The sequence below is a fragment of the Linepithema humile genome, chromosome 4 (genome assembly GCF_040581485.1).
Source record: "Linepithema humile isolate Giens D197 chromosome 4, Lhum_UNIL_v1.0, whole genome shotgun sequence".
Lineage (NCBI taxonomy): Eukaryota > Metazoa > Arthropoda > Insecta > Hymenoptera > Formicidae > Linepithema > Linepithema humile.
The window spans coordinates 22,096,777-22,117,917 of NC_090131.1; the positions used below are offsets into that span (position 1 = coordinate 22,096,777).

At 31.4% G+C, this 21,141-nt stretch overlaps 4 protein-coding genes across 8 annotated transcripts; 3 read left to right on the plus strand and 1 right to left on the minus strand.

The window, feature by feature from the left end:
- Positions 1-203: 203 nt before the first annotated feature.
- On the minus strand, positions 204-10,144 carry LOC105670921 (Nuclear autoantigenic sperm protein). Its single transcript, XM_012364672.2, has 3 exons — positions 9,948-10,144; positions 2,295-2,936; positions 204-2,206 (listed from the first exon to the last, which is right to left on the minus strand). Exons 2-3 carry the CDS (start codon positions 2,934-2,936, stop codon positions 1,565-1,567), a joined length of 1,284 nt encoding a protein of 427 aa, XP_012220095.1. The 5' UTR covers positions 9,948-10,144; the 3' UTR covers positions 204-1,564.
- Positions 3,683-8,911, plus strand: LOC105670935 (uncharacterized). Its single transcript, XM_012364700.2, has 6 exons — positions 3,683-3,874; positions 4,510-4,752; positions 6,334-6,441; positions 6,666-6,803; positions 6,971-7,300; positions 7,522-8,911. The coding sequence occupies exons 1-5, from the start codon at positions 3,796-3,798 to the stop codon at positions 7,231-7,233; spliced, it is 831 nt and encodes a 276-aa protein (XP_012220123.2). The 5' UTR covers positions 3,683-3,795; the 3' UTR covers positions 7,234-7,300; positions 7,522-8,911.
- Positions 10,145-10,269: 125 nt separating the features above from the next.
- RpL4 (ribosomal protein L4) lies at positions 10,270-13,984 on the plus strand. The gene is made up of 8 exons (XM_012364685.2): positions 10,270-10,420; positions 11,169-11,346; positions 11,458-11,703; positions 12,009-12,133; positions 12,503-12,601; positions 12,749-13,020; positions 13,372-13,531; positions 13,744-13,984. The coding sequence occupies exons 1-8, from the start codon at positions 10,418-10,420 to the stop codon at positions 13,903-13,905; spliced, it is 1,245 nt and encodes a 414-aa protein (XP_012220108.1). The 5' UTR covers positions 10,270-10,417; the 3' UTR covers positions 13,906-13,984.
- A 140-nt stretch (positions 13,985-14,124) lies between these two features.
- On the plus strand, positions 14,125-21,008 carry LOC105670942 (zinc finger Ran-binding domain-containing protein 2-like). Of its 5 annotated transcripts, none has more exons than XM_067352876.1 (10): positions 14,125-15,387; positions 15,525-15,849; positions 16,209-16,375; positions 16,561-16,644; positions 16,826-16,910; positions 18,874-18,939; positions 19,346-19,525; positions 19,847-20,093; positions 20,274-20,388; positions 20,859-21,008. In XM_067352876.1, the coding sequence occupies exons 2-10, from the start codon at positions 15,536-15,538 to the stop codon at positions 20,897-20,899; spliced, it is 1,299 nt and encodes a 432-aa protein (XP_067208977.1). In that variant the 5' UTR covers positions 14,125-15,387; positions 15,525-15,535; the 3' UTR covers positions 20,900-21,008. The 5 variants fall into 5 exon arrangements, with proteins under 5 accessions (XP_067208977.1, XP_067208976.1, XP_067208978.1 ...); XM_067352875.1 differs by having other exon boundaries at positions 15,528-15,849; XM_067352877.1 differs by having other exon boundaries at positions 15,528-15,849; positions 16,832-16,910.
- Positions 21,009-21,141: the final 133 nt, after the last annotated feature.

Consider the following 21,141-nt stretch of genomic DNA (forward strand, 5'->3'; position numbering starts at 1 on the left):
TCGAAGAGCAACTGTTGGTAAGAATATTTTTTTTTTTGTAATATGCATCACATTAGAATAGTTTTTAAAATAAGCAAAGTAAATGATATTGTTTTTTCTATTAAACAGCTATATTCAATGTTATTTTGTATATTTTCTCAAATAATATAAATATATCAATGGAAAAACTTGAAAAATGAGTTACATTAAAAAAAATAACTATGTATAAAAAAAGCATTGTTCTAACATTTATTCATATGATATTCATACACAAACAATGAAACAATCTTTTATTTCTTATATCTATAGTTTAATACATGTAGGTTCGCCGCTATTTGACTTCCAATGAACTAAAATAAATACATCGTCTTATCAAGTCTTCAAATTCAAGACCATCTTCGCACACTTTTCACACGTTCTACACTTATTTTACAAGCTATATATAAGTTGAGAATGAAAAACGTATAAGATATATTTCCATGACATCGAGTAAATAATCATTTTTATTCGCAAACAAAACTTTTTTTTTATAAAAACTAAAAAACATTATCAAATAGTAGTTTGAAATTTTGTAAAAGTTTTTGTCTCCAAGAGTTTTTATCAGATAACTTTAAAACTTGTAGTCATATATTTATTAGATAACTTTGAAACTTGCAGTCATATATTTTGCTAGTATTGGGCAAACCATAAAAACTTAGCATATTAGTATATTTCGATATAACAGAGCATAAATTGTTTGGTAAAAATACAAATTTTACTTATTAGCTGTTCCACCGTGATTAATAAAAGATAAAACTATTACTATATTTCTTTTCAAATCCTATTACTACTAATTACTATTTATCCTTTCAGATGTTATTAATATAAACTTGTTTTAATCATAAAACGATATCCATTCATTTTACGACACACTAATGGAGATTTTAAGTGTAACTTCGCCTATATATAATGAACTTCTGGAATATTAAGATGAATCTAAATTGTGAATGATCATTCTTTTGTAGAAAACATTATTTTATGTATCAGTAAATATTTCCCATAATATTAAGAAAAATATTAATCACAATATGTAGGTTTTTTGATAATCTTGTGTACTGCAATTACGAAACAGTTTTATTTAATAACCATACGATAATTTTAAGCAGTAAATTTCAAATGTATAGCGAGTAAGAAAAATATTTTGTTCTGTATCTTTTTGGAATAATTTTATACAAAGCAGAAAGATATTGTTGTAAATCTTTCTATCGAAATACATTGCTTTTATTTGTACTAACATATTGAATATATAGTACATTAAAGCGCAATATTTTCTTCTTTGCATAAAATTACAAAAAAAATTGCGTGTGCAAATTTTTTTTTTACTCACTTTATGTCAATATACGTCATTGATATCCTGGAAATTATTTCTGTATATCTACATTAAGAATGAAGTTAATGATTGACCGGTTTATCACTTTTGTAGAAAACATCATTTTTTACACATCAACAAATACTATTTGTCTATGTTATAAAGAAAATATCAACATTTTTGAGTTTATAGTCCAGATTATTCTGCTCAGCATATAATCAGACGTACTTGTACTTTTCACGCCTCTTTTTCCTGTGTTGGTTTTTTGCAAGGAGATGAAGTCTCATCGTCCTCTGCCTTGCGTTTCTTCCTTACCAAATGCGAAATATCGCTTGCAGGTTTAGACGCACTACCACTTCCGGAAGCCTCATTTGTTTCACCGGCGTTAGAGCATCCATTCATTCTCTCCTCCTTTATCTCCTTAAGCACACCGGCTTCCTTCTTCATATCCTTGATATCCGTGATTTTCTCCTGGATTTCTGGCAGAAGATCCTGCAGTTCCTTGATTTCCCCTTCGACAGTATAGAAGGGATCGTCGGACTGGGATGAGTCGTCCTTCACCGTCTTCAGATGTACGATCTTCGCTTCCAGTAGCGCGGATGCCTGGTTGAACTGTTCGATGCTGGCGTCGAAATTATTCGCCATCGCATACGCCAGTCCGAGCTGATAGTGGATCTCGGCGATCGCACGATGGTCGCGTGGAGTTATCTTCTCCAACAGATTCAAGCAGCCCTTGAAATCGGTCAGCGCACTTTCGTGATTGCCACCTTCCATCGCCACCTCACCCAGAAGTCGATAAGCCTCAGCTAGAGATTTCCAACCCTGAGGTCCGCGTTTGAGTAGCACCAATTTTGCCAGTTCCAAGACTTCCCAAGCGATCTACAAACGGAAATTAAACATCAGGTTCAATTCATTTCATTCGATATCGACCGAAAGTGTCAGTACAATATAATTCTATATCGCGTACCTGTAAATTGTTGACGTCTTCCTCCTCGTTTTCTTTCTCAACGTCTTCCTCTTCTGCCTCATCCCCGTCTTCTTCGTCCCTTTTTCTACTAGTAGAAGCTTCGCCGTTGCGCAAATCGAGATCTCGACTGCAACCGGGAATTTCTTCCTTCTGCACGCTGTTTTTCTCAATTTTTTCTTTGCTATCTACCGTTGCTTTATTGGATTCTTCCGTTTTCTCGTCCTTCTCAACACTTGTGTCTTTTGGATTTTCATCCTCTTTTTCCGTTTCGGGTTCTTGCTTGTCATCTTTGCTACTCGATGTGCTAGGGCTATTTCCTGTGGTACCTTCAGCTCCCTCCTCGCTTTCTTCCTCTTCCTCCTCTTCACCTTGCTCATCTTGACTGACTTCTTCAGATCCGGGAACACCGCCTCCCAGAACACCCGCCTCCTCGCGTGCCAGACCTAGAAGGGCTCGTCCGTAAAGTAAATAGAGCTCACCCATCTCGTCGCCGGTCTCTCCGTGTTCCTGAGCATGCAGTTCACAGGCCTGGGCTAGGACGACCACCGCCAAGTTGTAGTCGCGCACCAGAAGGTGACGTTTGCCTTGAGAGATAGCCGTCGCGGCGTCCTTGATCGGCATTTCCTCGGAGAGATCCGCCATCTAAACAGCAAAATAAAAATTTTTAATTGCAAAAAAATCTCTACTGAAAAATAAATCCTCACGCTTTTTTAGCTCATTCAACATGTAACTGTTGCTTCTGTTCCAATTTTTCTAAGTTTGAGAGAGTTCTTTCGATTAAAAGATACCATATATAAAAACGAGGAGGAAATTGATACAGAAGGTTCTTTCGATTGAAAGATACCATATGTAAAAACGAGAAGGAAACTGATACAGAAGGCACCAACACGACAGCAATGTACCTTTATAAATCGAATAACAGATACGACGAGCTGATAACGAAGAAGAAGAATGAGGATCCAGAACGCAATTACAAGACACGCATTTACAAGAATTGAAATAGTTCAATCGACTGGTATTTTAATTAAAGAACTCTAAGAGAGTTTCTTCAATCATGAAAGATTGCTGGAATAACTTGTAAACGCAGAAGGATCATGTTTTGCGAGAAATAACGTAAAGTCCGATAAAGCAAGTTGTAATAATTAAAATAAAATTTATCTACTAGTTGAATTATCGAGTGTAACGTCGAATGACTTTCCATTTGCAGTCATAGCGCAATCCTCCGTACGATACAAGCTTTAATCGTACATTTAATTGTTCGGAAGACGCGGAAAGAATATATGGGGTGATGAGGTGGATATCCGCAGCATCCGCGAGTGGGGGGTGGCGGTTCTCCGCGTCGGTCGATTCGTCGTGACGCTTCGACGCCGCGGAAGGGTGAGGGCGTCCACGTCGCGAGGATGCCGAGAGAACGAGTACCAAGGGCGTACGGTCAGTTGCGAATCGAGGGACGCGAGCGTCGCTTACAGGCGCCGCCCTGGGCGCCGGTGCTTCCAAACAGATGGAGCCGACCCGCGTGCCCCGGGGTCCCGGTCCGCGCCTCGTCTTCCTCTTCGCCACGCTCGTACTGACCTTCGCAGGTAATAAAACACACCGAAGACACATTGTTCCCTCAACAAAAAAAAAACTAACATTTGTCTTAAACTTTTTGTAACGTATCATGAGGAATGTAAAGAATAACATTCATTATCACATATCGTACGTGTTGCACAGAAATCTGCAACAGGAATAGACGATTGCACAATACGTGTACGCGATCGGAATAATAAAACTCGATCATCTTTACATTTGTCGCGTTATATTTAAAAAATACTTATAGAAACATTTAACAGTAAAAATTAATCGCACTTCAATCACTGTTTCTTGATCATTAATGATATAAATGCATTGATAAACGCATGAAAATACGAGCATCGCACAGATTAAGGATTTTTTTTCAGAGTAAACATTAAGCTGGTGCAAAAGATTTATCCTACTCACAAGATTAATTGCAAAACAAAGTTATGCGATGTCGTATTATATTCCATTAGTCGCGGTACATTGCATTAATCGCGATACACGCCATTAGTTTTAATACTTGTTTCATTTAGAAGTTTGTCACATATAATCGGTTTGATATAATTAAAAAAAATAAAACTTATTTAAAAAAACCTTGTTGATAGAAAAGCGAGAAATCTTTTGCGTCGATCTAGAAATTAAATCTTCTTTGTTTCAGCAACGGGGCTCCTATGTGGTGCGATAATGTCGGATCATTGGGAAGAGATCGGCTGGGACAAGGAGGATCTGATCCGAACATCATCTCACACGAATCTCAGTCTCACGTGGTACCTGGACGGTCAGGTTGCTATGATCGAGTCTTCCGTTAATCATCATCGCGCTAATCATCACGTCGCCAAAAGTTCCTCCTTTCTAGTTCCAATGCACGGCGGGATTTGGATTATGTGTGTTTCTCTGTCAGGTATAGACTCTACGATGGCTTTTAGAACATAATCTTACAACTGAATGCTGAAATCATTTTTATCTGAACGTTAATAAGTGTTTACGATTTTGTATGTATTGTTTTTTTTTAATCAATTCATTCCATGAAAATAATCTGCAATTTGTAGATTATACGAATCAGTCCTGATAACTTCAGTCATTATAATTACTTCAGATATTGTATTATATATATAATTATAATTATATTAATTTGTGATATTGCAAACCTATTCATTATTGCTATTAATATATATTATATATATTAATATATAGATTCTTGATAAATGGATTAAAAAAATTTTATGTACTTAACAACACGTGTTTGTAATCAGTGTATATATAAAATGCCAGAGACCATGTTTTTTTTTATCATATCCAAAACTTATTTAAGACTCCTAAATTGTTGCTTGTGAGAAAACTAAAATCATGGTCACGCGATTGTATGAATGCGTTGCGCTGTTGAAACTGTGCGATTCGGTGGTTCGATATCTTTGGTCAGAGTCAAGGTAGCATCTAAATATAGTCACGTGTGCACATGCAACACAAACAAGAGGATTCCTTCCGATGAAATTCCGGTGAAGATATTTATTGAATTTCGCAATCAGTGTTTCCTTGTAAACTTTTCCTAAATTAATTTAAAATGAATTTATTTTTATATAAGAATTGTAAAATTTTGAACATTTAACGATAATGGTCATTTTTGAGCAAATAGTATAATTTTCGAAAAATAATGGCAAGCGTTTTTCGTGAATAAAGCATATTTTTTTCATAAAATTTGTAGTCGATGTCGAAATTAATTTAATTGTACTTTTTTAACATAAAACTTAAAAATGTGAAAAATATTTCTTGACGATTTTATGAACAAAAATAGATTGTAAATTAATTAAAAAATTATAGATAAAATAGGTTTGCAATATCACAAATATATTAATATCTAGATATTTTAATTAGCCGGGAAAGTGCCACGACAAAAATTTATAACGCTTCCTAATACAGTAAAATAAAAATATGCAACATATCTCCCTTCGTTTAATCGAACTTGTGCAACCTTGAAAAATTTTAAAACAATTCGAGATCGTAATTGTTTCATTTAATTATTTTCGCCGAAATCACTTTCATAGTGTCTGAGCACGCTAAGCAGCGCCTAGCACTACCTGCATAACTTTTGCGCATAAGATTTATATCATGGTCAAGGTGTCAATAGTTCTTGTACCATGCTATTAAAAGTTATATAATAACGTGCCCTCGTACATAACCTTTGATATTCAACAAATTTTTATCTCTCGTTTGAAATCATGCAAGTGTTGCTTCTTCATAGTAACACTTTAACACTTTAGTAACATTTTTTCGACTAAAAATATCGTATGATATAATTATAAAAGGTTTGAAAGTTTCAACAAATTTTTTCTTGAATGGAAACACTGAATGTTTTAATTGAAACTCTAAGATTGTTTTCAATGATTAAAATATCAATGGAATATAAACATATAAACACAGAAGAATCCAAACTTTGAATGGAAAGAAACAAAGATTAACTTATCAGCAAATTTTGTTTTTATAGAAGAAGAAATACAACTACTGGAACAAGTAGGTTTCCCGCAAGAGAAATGTATCAATTATTTGACACCAGATGAAACGCACGAAGAGATGCGCACAGCTTGGCAGAATCGTAAGTAAATATCAAACGACAATTGAATCAAGAGCTTAGAGTGATCTTATTTTATATCTGCTTTACGATTATCTCATTATTCAATCATTGTAATCTCATTCGACAGACAACTGAGAAGCGTGAAAGCAAATATTTTTGCATTAACAAAATGCTGGAGAAAGTGATAATTACAATTCTATTATGAAGAATAAGTTTGTTATAAGATTTTTGACATTCCGTTTCAGGAATGCAGAACCTAAGTATCTCGTGTTCTTTGGTGTGCCTGATCATTCTTGGATGTGCTGCGCTTATAGGATTTTTCGGCTTATGCAGGCATCAGATATCAGCTGTACTCGTGACAGGGGTGATGTATCTTCTCGCAGGTAAAGCCCACGTATTTCTTTAAGTGCAAAAGAATAGTTTGCAGATTCTTAAATTCAGCACTTTATGCTTACCAATGCCGAATATATTAATGAACAAAGTTGTCAGACTATGACGTAGCGATCAAGTGTTCAGCGATTGAACTGATAATCACTGGGTTTTATTTCAGCGACATTCGCACTGTTCACGCTGACGATCATCCACAGTAAAAGGACTCAAGATCGCGAGGCCAAACCGATAGTGGACGAGCCCGAGGACGGCGTGATCGGTATGCCTGTTCTCCGCAGCGTTCTCAAGGCCAGGAGATTCACTACCGCGTGGAGCATGGACTTAGGATGGGGCGGAGTCACCCTCTGTGCTCTCGCGTCAGTCGCCTGGATCCTCCTCAGCAAGATCATGCGTTTCAGCCCGATCGCCGCTATGATAGCGTAGCAGTGGGACGCCTTCGAGGTCTAAGGTCGTTTCTCACGGTCGCGACGTCCAGTCGCGATCCTTTCAGGTAATGTTTTAACATTTTTTTCCATGCATCAAATTAATGCAAGAGATTTCTTGTTTTTTTATTGTGTTTTTGTTTTAATCTTTTAAAGGACAAATTTTTATTAATAAAAATTACTTCTACATTCAGCGTAATTTTGCCTCCGTTTGAAAATATTGATAATGAATTGCACACAAACTTGACAAATAAATATATTCGAAATATAGAATATCTTTTATGCTTAGGAATCAAAGATTTTCAAGACCTTGAAGAGGATCGCAAACTGAGACGCTACAAACGATGCTTTTTGAGGAAGCCGCATCCAGAAATGACCAACTCGAAGGCGATAAGTGCCTACTTTATATTATTTATCTCGTTCGCATAAATATTTGTTATTTCGATTGAAGGAAACTAATAAGTTTATCGGAGAAATAGTAAGATTTTGGTTAAATTCTTCGTCGGCAGAAATATTTAATAACTTATTTGACGCTTAGTAGAATCACTGAATGCGCCATTTTAACAATTTATATATTTTTTTTGCATTTTATCATTTGTGTTGTTTATTGCACGTAACTAAGCAACACTTACTAGAAATAGTAAGAACCTAAGAATAAAACAAGAGAAGTGAAGTAAATAGACCTACATATGTACGCTCATAATGTAAAGAGACAAAGTGTAACGCTCTCAATGGCAATTAACATTATGCGTGAGTATAAATTAAATAACATATTTTTTGAAGTTTGGTTTTTACTAATAGCTCCATAATCATTTATAAACATTCTCCCCTTTTTTCATATTTCATAAATTTTAATTTTATTTACATTTTTGCCACGTTAATTAATTTCTTGTTTTAAATTTGCATCTGCACTTAGAATCAATCTTCGATTAAATTATTGTGCTATCGTGTGCGTGATGTTATAGCTGCTCGTTTTGTGAGGAATAATGAGGAATAATGGAGCGTTACACTTTGTGAATTAATAACGAGAGACTTTAACTCTCTGAAGACTATAAAGATATACGCTGATTACGTAGCTGGCTATAATGTAATCTGACTCGCCTTATGATTAGAGTGATAAGCGTATTTGTAAAGCATAGCCTAAAAATGTTAGTTATATACAAAGTGAGGCGTGTAAAGCGTGACGATTGACTTCTCTCAGAAAGAAAGGAGAAGTAATACAATCACGCTAAATGTTCTCCTTCAAATTTTGAGACAACTTTGAATATTTTCTTCTATATTTTTTTGAGATATTGTAATCTGCGTCACGCTTTAAACGCTCCAACTTGTGCATAGTATAATATTCTTTCAAGCGGTGAAAAAAAAAGAGCTTGTTTTTGCTACAACTTGTTATAGCGATTAGACGAAATGATAATTGCGCACGAGCATGTATCCTGCATGTGAAAAGGATCGCGAGCTGCGTTTCGTCCATTAAAATTTAAGGAACTTCCATATGTTACGCGTCACTCGGTGCTTTTGAAGGAGAACACCACATTTTTCTAACAATGCATTTAGATTTTTTCTAGCAATGCAACAATTCCAACAATGCATTCTTGATTGCCATATTTTTTTATGCGATCTTTGTTATTTGTTATATTGAAACTAATAAGTGAGCACAATAAAGAACTACAATAAATCTATAGCTAAGACCCATCAATTCTCTAATATAGACATTAATGGTTTTTAAGATCTTGGTAAGGTATCTTCGCCATATGGTATTTGATTTTAAAGATTTCAAAACTACTACTTTACTATAAAATAAAAAAATTAACAAAACCATCTTATTCATAGCATTTTGTATTGAGAAGATATACATCTTTTGCATAATGATCTATGTTTTTATTTAGATATAAATTATTTGTTACTTTAAATTTATTACTTTAGCAATAAAAGACTTCTATTACTAAAATTTTGTAACATTGTTATAAGAAAAGTTCTTAATGAATATTCATTCGAATCAGCTGACCAAATAACTAAGGATATATGTATTAAAGCGTACGAATTCTGCGCGCGCGCGCGCGTTTATTCGGAGACGCGATAGATTTCCTAACCTCCAAAAACGTTTCTAAATGGTTCATTATTGTTATCGTTGAGCGAGAATGATAATCGTCACTTTTATATTTTACTGATAAAAATATGCAATAGGAAATTCCACTCAAGTCGACAAATAAATTTATCGGTTACTTACTTGATCACTTAGCAGTGTAAAATATGCTCATTGTAGTTGCGTATTTTACACTTTTTCATCATTCTTTTCTGTCTATTTATATCGCGATGTAGTCCTTTCATTGATGCTACATATTTCATTTATCATATATAGTACTCGTACTAAGTTCGCGCTGTATATTGTTTGCATCATTAAACAAAATCAATTTAATACAAAAATAGTATTTGATACGCATATCAAAACAATCAGTGTAAACCAGTTAATCTGAGTGCAGAAGATGTAACAAAATGTGGGCTTATGAGCATGTATTTACCGTATTGTCAGAATACCAAGTCATAAATGTTATTCAAGCGAAAAACGTATTTCTCTATTTTTCCTTAATTAATCTTCTCGTACTCTTGCAGAAAAAAATATTTAAATTGTCAATAAACAAGAAAAAGGTTTGGATGTCAGTCGTATCGATGTAACGGTAATGTGATGTTAACTACGATAGAGAGACTCGTACATACCTTGATCGCCTTCCAAAGTGATAATATTTCCTTCACAAGGAGATATCTTCGATCTGTAACCCAAGTGTAATCCAAAGAAACGCAGATGAAACACAATTTCCGTTACTGCACGCGTGAACTATGCAACCGGCACGCGGGCAAATTTTACGACTCGGTGTGCAACCATTGATGATGGAGTTTCGAAGATGGTCGATCTATATTAACAATTTGAGAAATATACCGTGTTCCGAAAATCCAATCGTTAAATAAAGTCCCTAGAAAACGTGTTTTCCTATTGGATGTCGAATGATGCTGTATGAATCCTGCATCAATTCTTGACTAACCATTCACTGCGCATGTGTACAGGATGTTACACTCACGTCTTTTTCAACATGCTTGTTTCGTTTCTATACAATCCTTTTGCCTGCGACTTCTGAAGTTGTCTGGCTAGTGTACGTCTCATGCGTAAAAAATTATAAAAAGGACGCGAGATGGTAAGAAAATTTGTTTCTTAAAATGTGAATATACCTTGCACATGTATTAGCGCGATTTTTTTTCTATAGATTGCATATTTTCGTGATTATTTTGTTCTGAAAAGTGTTCGCGTTCGTTCTCGCTGTCGTCAGCTGCCGTGTTTAACCCCGATGTACCAATATCCAGCATATTTTCTTGATAAATGTACTCCGATATTTCGAATTTTAAGTTATCCTCTAATAGCATTGTACGCGATTTTCTAATTATCGCAATAATATAACAAATGAGACGCAAAAATCAGTAGTACGTGCTACATTTTTCGGGAGCCATGTGCACGTGTGAGATATTCGAGATATCCGGTTCCGCCATTGCGATTGAGAAGGCGTGCATGAGAAACAAGTAGATAATATATTGTAAATCGTAAATAATTTAACAATAGAAATCGGATTATTATAATTAGCACGATTTTAGTAAAGCGGTGCTATATACGGAAATGACTCATTTTTCTATTTGTATGCAATCAATCGCATTTTTCCCCATGACATATGCCGTATGCACTAATATCTAGTGAAATAAAACCTCGATTTTTAGAAAATATATATTTTTTATTTTCTATTCTCTATCATATTTTATCACCTGTTTAATATAATAAGAAAGTTGGGATTCGCAAAATGTACAAATATTGTACCAATTTTAATTTTGCTATGTAAAATAGAGAATTACATTAATATATTGAATTGTAATAATATAGCATATAATATTTTCTAGTCGTTATCAACGGCGCGGCCACTTATCACGGTGTATACCGACAAAAATGAGGCATCAGGAGAAACAATTTCCTTGCCATCTGTATTTAAAGCTCCGATTCGACCTGATATTGTGAACGTTGTTCACCAATTAATCTCTACTAACAAAAGACAACCGTACTGTGTGTCTAAAGAGGCTGGTAAGTATTTGATATTTTTTTTCCTATGAATTCTACATACAATTCTATGATCAATTACCTTGTATCTAAGTTATAAAATTGTACTTATTAAGCATAATCTTTGTTTTCCAGGTCATCAAACCTCTGCAGAATCATGGGGTACTGGACGTGCTGTAGCACGTATACCTCGTGTACGTGGCGGTGGTACTCATCGTTCTGGTCAGGGTGCTTTCGGTAATATGTGTCGAGGTGGACGCATGTTTGCGCCTACCAAGCCATGGCGACGTTGGCATCATCGTGTCAATGTCAACCAGAAACGTTATGCTCTCGTTTCTGCCATTGCTGCTTCCGGTGTTCCAGCACTTGTGCAATCTAAAGGTGTGTACTTTTTACATTTTTTAAAAGAAAAGTAATTTTTAAAATTAAACCTTAGTTTATATTTTCTTTAATAATGCAGCAAAAGCAAGAAAATTATAGAATAAAATGCACATTTAATATTTTTTATCTATTTTTAATTTTTAATATAAATTTACTCGCTCTTAAACGATGGAGTTTCAAGATTTGTATTATTGATTCATCACTGATTTATTTTGTAGTAACCATCTAATATATTTGATTTGTGATTAATTTTTAAATACAAAGGTAAAATTGCAATATACATTACATTTTTATATTGTATACAGGACACTTGATCCATGAGGCCCCGGAATTTCCATTGGTTGTTTCCGATAAGATTCAAGAATACACTAAAACAAAACAAGCTGTCATCTTTTTGCGACGTATCAAGGCTTGGAATGACATTCAAAAGGTTTTACTTTTATGTTTTACTTGTAGGAATCTTTCTATGTAATTATGTACATTTATGCACTGACAAATGTCCGCATCTTTGTTAAGCATGTTTAGCTCAGATGCTCCTGACAAGTGCTAAAGAAATATGGTATTCAGGCGTTCTTGACTAGTTGATTCGCGTTGACTAGCAGGGGTATGAATTACCGAACAGTTTATTTTGTTTATTTGAAAGTTGTCAAGTAGATTGATTATTTTGCTGTACCAAGATATATGCAGAAAGCATGACGTAAATGCGTTTATTTGGATTTGTACTACGAATTATATCATAAATTGTTTTTTTATTCTTAATTTGTATTATAGATTACAATATTTTATTGTGCATTATTAGGTGTACAAGTCGCAACGCTTTCGTGCCGGAAAGGGTAAAATGCGTAATCGCCGACGCATTCAACGACGTGGACCTTTGATTGTTTATGGTCAAGATCAGGTAAGTTTTTTTTTATCAAAACAGACAACTTAGGATTTTATTTTTTTTTTTCAATAAACTATATATAAACTCTTAATCGTCATATATATCTCGCAAAAGATCAGTATTCGTGAATCACGCAATTATATAATAATCTCTTATTTCTAGGGTATTCATAAAGCATTCCGGAACATCCCCGGTGTCGATTTGATGAACATCAACAAGATGAACTTGTTGAAACTGGCGCCTGGTGGTCACGTTGGACGTTTCGTAATCTGGACAAAGTCTGCTTTTGATCAGTTAGATGCTTTGTATGGAACTTGGCGCAAAGAGTCTCAACTCAAGAAGGGCTACAACTTGCCGTTCCCTAAAATGGCAAATACGGATCTATCCAGGCTGCTTAAGTCCGAAGAAATTCGTAAAGTTTTGAGGGCTCCTAGGTAAATTAATACAAACGATTATTTTATATATATTATAATTAAGTTCGTAGATATTTCTTTTCTGCAACACTGAAAGCGCTATTTTAAAAGATATAATATTAATTTACAAATAATTATATATTGATTATAAATAAGTTTTCTCAACAAGCTTGATCATCAGATAGTGATACATAGTTTCCGCGCTTTACCTCTTTTTCTTTCATCAATATTTCTTAATCGTGATGACAGTTACGTCCGTGTTTCTGAAGAAGCAGTGATTATTACGTATAATTGTATCTGATTTGTATTATAAATTTTACTTATTATTTATGATTAAAATGATTTATTTAAGAAGAAATTATACGATTACAGGAAGAAGGTGGTGCGCAGAGTGAAGAAACTGAATCCGTTGACCAACACACGGGCTATGTTACGTCTTAATCCGTATGCCGCGGTTTTGAAACGCGCCGCTATCTTGACCGCGCAGAAGCGCCAACACGCGAGGGATCTTCTTCTTGCTGAGAAACGAGGTGTAAGTGTAACTATCATTTGTTTTGCTATACTTTATACACATTTTATCATTGTACAATGATGTCAGGGAAAATATTTGTACTTTCTATAAAAAAGAAAATTTTAAAATACACAACAAAGATTTAGACATTATGTCGAGACAAACTTAAAATAATGTTGATAACAGAATGATTTTTACTCAAAATTTTGATTGGTTTTACATGGTTATTACAGATCAAATTATCGAAGAGTGCACCAGCATCGAAGACCGCTGTGCTTTTGGCGAGAAGGAAAGAACAGTTGGTAAAATCCAAAAAACTGAAGGATCCTACAAAAGCTAAAGTTGAGAAAGATACCGCGAAAACCGGTGCCTCAAAACAACAAGCTAAAAAGTGAACAATAAACGTTGATAATTTCAACGTTGTTGATCTATAATTTTTATTTCTTCCTCTGAATAAAACACTTAAAATTACAATCAATAATTATCTTTATACCTTTTCAATCTGTTGACATTTTATTATATGGTAAGTGACTTATTATTCGTAACACGATCTTGTTTATTTCTTTGGATGCAATCCAATTAGCGTTACAAATGTTAAAAACGTTTTGAGTGACGTTTATTTGGCGTATTAAACAAATCATGATACGTTATATAATTCCTTTTTTTTGATCATGAAATGATATAAATTAGTTATATTATAATATTCAAGTAGTGCAATACAATCTCTGTTGAAGGTATTCACGGTTTTCGCGCGATTATAAGTGTTTTTGTATCATCATTTTCAACCACTAATTACACTACGTGGTTATCCGTCATATTAAAAAAGTTAAAAAAAATGATTTTTTGTAGACAATAATGCATTGAACATGAAATATAGTTCGATTTTACGATGTATATAGAATGCGATAAGAAGCGGTAAAAGCAATCATTTCTTATTGCGTGTTTTCAAAAAACACGTAGCAGTCATCACATTATTACTGTCTTATGTATAGGAAATTTTCTTTTTTAGGGAGAATGTTTTCTAGAAAACAATTTAGTTTACTTCATTGGATCCTAGAGGAATTTTTTCTACATACAGAGCGAATACTGCCCTAATAGTGCTCAATAGTGTTCAATAAAGTTGATACAATATTTGGGTGCAACATAAGATGTTTTTTGGGATCTTTAACGTAGAAAAACAGAACTTTTTTATCATTTGTGTAAAATTAAGCTTTACGAAAAGCCTTATGATACTATTTACTTTAGTAAAATATGTACTCTGTTATGGGGTAGATTTATACCTGCTAAGACTTGCGTTACTGCGCACGCGTAAATTTTCCCTCCCTGTTGCTAAGCACAAGTTTGAGAGTTTCATCATCGGCAGCCACGTGAAAGATATTGGAAAGATCATTTAGAAGGTATATGAAAGAAAATATATGAAGATATATGTTTTGAAAAATATTGATTAATTGCATTTAGCATATTTTGTCAAAATTTATTAATTTTCAACAAACCGTGCACCGATTTAGAATACTGCTATACCACAATACTGAAACGAATTCAATAGATGAACGAAGATAAGAAAAAAGGCTATTAAGTATCAGCGTGGTGCTGTTTCAAGCAAAATAGATATTTATTTTAAATATATTTACTTTGATAAATAAAAAAAAAATTTTTTTAAATTTATTTTAAATCATCTACTACAAGAAAAAGAAGAGAAACGCTAAACTTTAACAATAAAAATTGATATTGTGCCGTAACACTTATTTTGGAAAAAAAAATTTGCTTTAAAAGGAAAGAAAAAACACGGAGTTCTGATAAAGTAATATTATATTTTAACAAAAAAATAAAGCACAAAATTCCTATAACATAAAAAACTGCAACAAAACAAATAAAAGGTAAGTAATGCAAATGCATGATATTTTATTATAGACATGAATAGAAATGTTTACTAATATCTTATTCTATTCATTTTTCTGTATATAAAATTATATTATTATATTAATGCGATTTTATTGATTGACTTTGTTAATAGCAGCAATAACAATGAATTTTGACAAAAAATCTTTGGAAGAAGAAATGAGATCTAAATCTCTTGAGAGAAGAAATGAGACATATCTCAGAAGAAAAAAATGGCATTTAGAACAACAACTACAACAGGAGCACGAGGAACTAAAACGGGAAAAGATTAAAGAATATGAAAGAAAACGGGTTGAGGCTTTGAGAAATCAGCGAAGATTTTCACAACGGAGGAAGAGCAATACTTTACAACGGAGCAAGAGCAATACTTTACAACGGAGCAAGAGCAATACTCCACAGCGAAGAAAAACTCTCTCCACTGACTCTGAACATTCTAAAGAGTAAATAAGAAAGATATAGAAAAATTAAAGATTATATATAAATTTAATATTTTAATTAAATTGAATAATATTTTATCAAATTGAATAACATTTTATCAAATTAAATAATATAATATTTTACAATTTATAAATATAAAAAGTAATATAAGAGTACAATGTAAAATATAACAGCATTTATAAACACAAATTTATAAACATAAAGCATTATAAAATATAACATTTATAAAATATAGCATTTATAGCATTTATAGCATTTATAAAATATAGCATTATAAACACAATTATGGCATAAATTTAATTTTTTAATGATGACTATCTTAAAAAATAAAATTAATATTATATTATTGAAACGTTTTTAGTTTTGAAATATTGAAATATTCAAAAGATACAATTATTGACCAAAAAGAATTGCACAAAATCAAGAGAACAATCCATAGGCAATTTGACACGAAAGATCAAATCACATCAGAGAAAATTGAATGGGATATTGATGATCTGAATAAAATAACTCTTCTGAGAAGAACAGGTACAATATTATGTTATTTTTATAATATTACAAAAAAGCATAATTATTATCATACTATGTGACAAACACAATTATTTAATATTATGTAATAAAATAGATCTTACATAATACAGAGTTATATAAAATGCATAATACATAATGTTTATAATGAATTAACTGATTGATAAAAAAATGATCAATTATAGATGAAGGATCTTGTCCGATATTTAAAAACATAAATGCAGCACAAGCAAGAGAAATTGAAGAGACACATAGAGAAGAACAATCAGGTTTTTATATATATTTATTTGTAAAAACAAGCAATGTGAGTTCAATTGATCTAGTATAATTGTATCATTGTATTTAAATAATTTGATAAAGTTTTTTCATATTTAAATTATAGTAAAATGCAAAGTAAATGTGATAATATTGGAAATATAAAATATGAAAAAAATGTTAAAACTATTTTAGTTTCAGTTATTTCAAAAAAACAGTTGCCAACAGACATTGATACCCGCAAATATTCTGCTGATGAGAGAGACCTTCAAAGTAATAGGTATTTATTGACAAGTTTATATCGATCTAAATATTAATATGGTGAAATTAGAATTAAGATACACATTTCAGTAGCAGGATTTTTAAGAAATAAACATCTATCTAACAGAAATAAATAATTTACTATATTTTTTAAATATTATTGTTTGGGATTTTATATTTATAAATATTGAGAAATAACTTTTGTTAATATGTAGTATGATATTAAGATTTAGCTACTGGAATATTTACTTTATATTGAGTATTGCTTATACAGAGTGTCCCTAAAATTTTGACAAAGCGCTTGTGTGCAGGTAGAGCGGACTAAACTGAATCGAAAAGTCCTGTACCATTTTGCAATTTTTGCAACAGTTAACGAGTTATTAATTACTAAAGATCGCCGAATAAGCGTGTATCCGTCCAGTCTACCGCCGAGCGCTTTGTCAAAATTTTAGGGACACCCTATACATAACATATAAGTATGCATGTGTGTGTGTGTATTGTTCATTAATTTTCTTTATCTATAATAGATAAAGGTTCCAGTATTCCAAAGAACAAATGCATTCATTGCAAGGACTTTATTGAATTTGTAAAAAAAAAATTCACTTACATTATTTTGAAATGTTTCAGAAGTCTAGAAATTGAAGAGATTAAAAGCAAAATTTCTTCAATTTCTTTAAAAAAAAAAATAATCTCAAGAAGAATTAGTTGAAAGAAAAGGAATTGCCATTTTCTTTTAACAACGTGGATAATCAATACTTGGATGGTATCGAAATAAATATGTGAGTTTGACAGATTATACAGCTTTTGTGGAAGTTCTTTCAGATTATACAGCTTAATGTGGAAGAAAAATATATGAAGGTATATATAAATGTGTACATATATTTGAAAACTATATGAAGGTATATATAAATGTGTACATATATATGAAAACTAGAGATGACAATATGAAAATTCTGTTGTATGCACACACAGGTATGTTCTCTCATTATTATTAAAAATATGGTAAGTATTATAGCATTATATTAGACCATTATGATTAAAACTATATATAAGTTATATTTTTATATTCTGTATATTCTATTTATATTAATAAATAGAATATTAGATGTTGTGTGCTACACACATCAGAAATATGTATCATACATAGATACATATGATTATGGATATAAAGTTGATTTAATTAAGTTTGATTTTACAAATAAGAAAAAAAAAAAGAATTTCTTTTGTTTTATCGTTTACTGAATAAGGATCTATCATTAATATATAAATTATCTGCATATTTTGCATAATTTCTTTTCTTTATACTTAGAATTTTGATTTTTGAGATAATATATGCAGTGAAAAATAAGTATGAATATCTTAATAATTTTTCTACTTTTTATCTATTATGTTTGCGTCGAAATATTATGGATATAAAGTTAAATATATATATTATGGATATAAAGTTGGATGCATTATGAATATAAAGTTGGATGTATTATGGATATAAAGTTGGATGTATTATGGATATAAAGTTGGATGTATTATGGATATAAAGTTGGATGTATTATGGATATAAAGTTGAATATAATGTTGATTGATTTTTATTTTATCAGTATTTATTTTCATTTTTTATTATATCAGTATTTATTTTTATTTTTTATTTTATCAGTATCTGATTTTATATTTTATTTTTTTATTAGTATCTAAAGAAGAAAATTGCATCTGTTTATATATCTGAATAAGATAAATCTCTGTCTACAAATTACTATAAAATCTCTTTTTTGACAAATTTATTCAAATTTTTCTATTTTTAATTTAAATATTTATTATATAATCAATCACATTTGTTTCATATATTATACATTACAGACAATAATAATTTGTTATAGTATATACATAGTATATACATAGTATAGTATATATGTATATATAGTATATACATAAATAACAGCAACACAAAATATTTCATTATTTATGCTAATAATGCCAAATTTATACAGGTCTCGCAGATCAATAAAATATCAAGATGAACGTCGAATAACTAATAATTATGAGCACCAGAGAAGGTAGTTACAATTAATTCATTGATAAAAATAAATTTTAAATTTTATGATACACTCTATATAAAATTAGTTATATAAAACAAGTGTTTTTTTTAACTTTTGAATTAATTATAGATTTTTTCTATTTAATTCTACACACACACGCGCGCGCGCGCGCGCACGCACACACACACACACACACACACACACACATAAAGAGAAGTTTTTTCCTCTGAAAATATATAGAATTAATCTAAAAGTTAAAGGGAATGTTTGTGTATATATATATATATATATATATATATATATATATATATATATAAGCATATATAACAATTATTTAGTAATAATAAAAATCTTACCTGTTCTTTAAAAATCTTTAGAAATAGTATAGAAACAAACGAAGTAATAGCTCTATCACATATTCCAGATATCGAAGTAGGTCGAAGAGTAGAGAAGAGAAAGATAAAAATAAAAAAAGGGATAGAAGCCACAGTAGCCGCAGTAGCCATGGTGGCTACAGTAGCTATAGAAGACGTAGAAGCCGTAGTAATCACTGTAGTAACAGCGTAACATCCATCGTTAAGGATCGATCAAGTTATCATCGCAGGTATGAAACAAAGTTGAATGCTTGTACAGGATACAAAGAAGACAAGAAAAAGTAAAAACAATTTAAAATTGAAAAAAATTTTGATCTCAATAAAAGAAGCCCTAGTAAATATACATGACTATTAATTGATCATGTTTAAAAATCTTGTAATTAAAAAACTACAGTTTAGATTAAGAAATTACTGATTTTTAGTTCCTATTATATATTTTTTACAAACTTTTTTTATATAGTAGTTTGGAACGTAAATTTCTCTATATTATAATAAAATAAAACAATTTCACTGATATAATAAGGAATAAAAATAATTTTTTTGTGTTTTAGGAGTAAAAGTAGTTCACCAATGAGCAGATATGTGAGAGCAAAAAGAATAGACAATTATACGAATCAATCTTCATTCCAACCTTTGTCTCGATCTCTGTTTCGATCTCCATCTCGATCTTCATCTCGATCTTCATCAAAAAATGATCTTAATAAATCATATAAGCGAAATGATCGCGCATCTTCAGACTGTCCCATTCCAAATTTACCGATTTTCCCTTCAACTTACAACCTTGCAGCTTACAACCGTGTAAGTACAGCTAGGTTCGATGTATTATTAATTTAACAAAAGTTAATAATACATTTGCTGAACATTGCTTAGAATTTCTTGATATTGGCAGAGCACATATTAAAGAACTGATCGATTATTCGAAATAACACTGAATGATTCATTAGGTATTTAGATCGTACAAAGTGACATTTGTTTCAGTTTCTTCCCGGACCATCGCAGATGTTACCACCTCCTATGATTTGGACAAGACCTTATCCCATGCAATACCCAGTATTACCATCACCTATGATTAGATGGCCAATGCCTCCTCCCAGTAAGTTTGCATATTGCTAACTAAGAGCAAGATTATCTAATTTGAATATCTAATTATACTACAAAATTCTGTATTTTAGTCTTTTTCATCTATTTTGTTAATTCTATATCCATTTTTTAATTCATTATCATCAGAATTAATTTGTTTTATTTCCACTAAAGTCAAATTTATTAATCCATTTCATTTTGTTATTCTCAGGGAAATTCCTCCCCTATATTCTTTTTTAATCTTTTATTGTACGATTGATAAGTATTAATAATACTGATATATATTTATCGACTATATTATAAATGTGGAGATGAATATATATTGATAATAGAAATTATAGTCTATAATTTATTAAAGATTGAAATACAATATTTACAAAAATTAACATTTTGTTAATGGTTAATATATAATAGTTAATATATAAGTTAAAATTGGTATAATATATAAGTTAAAATTGGTATAATGCAAATAAAATTTTACAGGATTTGTCAACAACAATAGAGGAGCATATTATCCACGCTGATTGATGTTTATAATATTTTAGAGTATAATATCTAATTAATGATTAAACTTTAGTTGTAAATGATTAAATTTTAGTTGTAATTATAATTAAATATTGATTTTATTCTTTACTTTGTACTTAAATAATATTCTTTATACATCTTTTACTTTATTTGATGTAAAATAAAGAATGTTCTTTTACTATTTTAGCAAATAATAATTTTAATAAAAAGCGAAACAAATTTTTTAATGAAACCTGGTTTT

Coding starts and splice junctions, on each gene's coding strand:
- LOC105670935 (XM_012364700.2), top strand. CDS start 3,796: ATGGAGCCGACCCGCGTGCCCCGGGGTCCCGGTCCGCGCCTCGTCTTC. Junction 3,875..4,509: donor GCTCGTACTGACCTTCGCAG/GTAATAAAACAC, acceptor TCTTTGTTTCAG/CAACGGGGCTCCTATGTGGT. Junction 4,753..6,333: donor TATGTGTGTTTCTCTGTCAG/GTATAGACTCTA, acceptor TTGTTTTTATAG/AAGAAGAAATACAACTACTG.
- LOC105670942 (XM_067352876.1), top strand. CDS start 15,536: ATGAATTTTGACAAAAAATCTTTGGAAGAAGAAATGAGATCTAAATCT. Junction 15,850..16,208: donor GACTCTGAACATTCTAAAGA/GTAAATAAGAAA, acceptor AAACGTTTTTAG/TTTTGAAATATTGAAATATT. Junction 19,526..19,846: donor CGATCAAGTTATCATCGCAG/GTATGAAACAAA, acceptor TTTGTGTTTTAG/GAGTAAAAGTAGTTCACCAA.
- RpL4 (XM_012364685.2), top strand. Junction 11,347..11,457: donor CTGTGTGTCTAAAGAGGCTG/GTAAGTATTTGA, acceptor TTTGTTTTCCAG/GTCATCAAACCTCTGCAGAA. Junction 13,532..13,743: donor TTCTTGCTGAGAAACGAGGT/GTAAGTGTAACT, acceptor TGGTTATTACAG/ATCAAATTATCGAAGAGTGC.
- LOC105670921 (XM_012364672.2), bottom strand. CDS start 2,936: ATGGCGGATCTCTCCGAGGAAATGCCGATCAAGGACGCCGCGACGGCT. Junction 2,207..2,294: donor AAGACGTCAACAATTTACAG/GTACGCGATATA, acceptor TTCCGTTTGTAG/ATCGCTTGGGAAGTCTTGGA.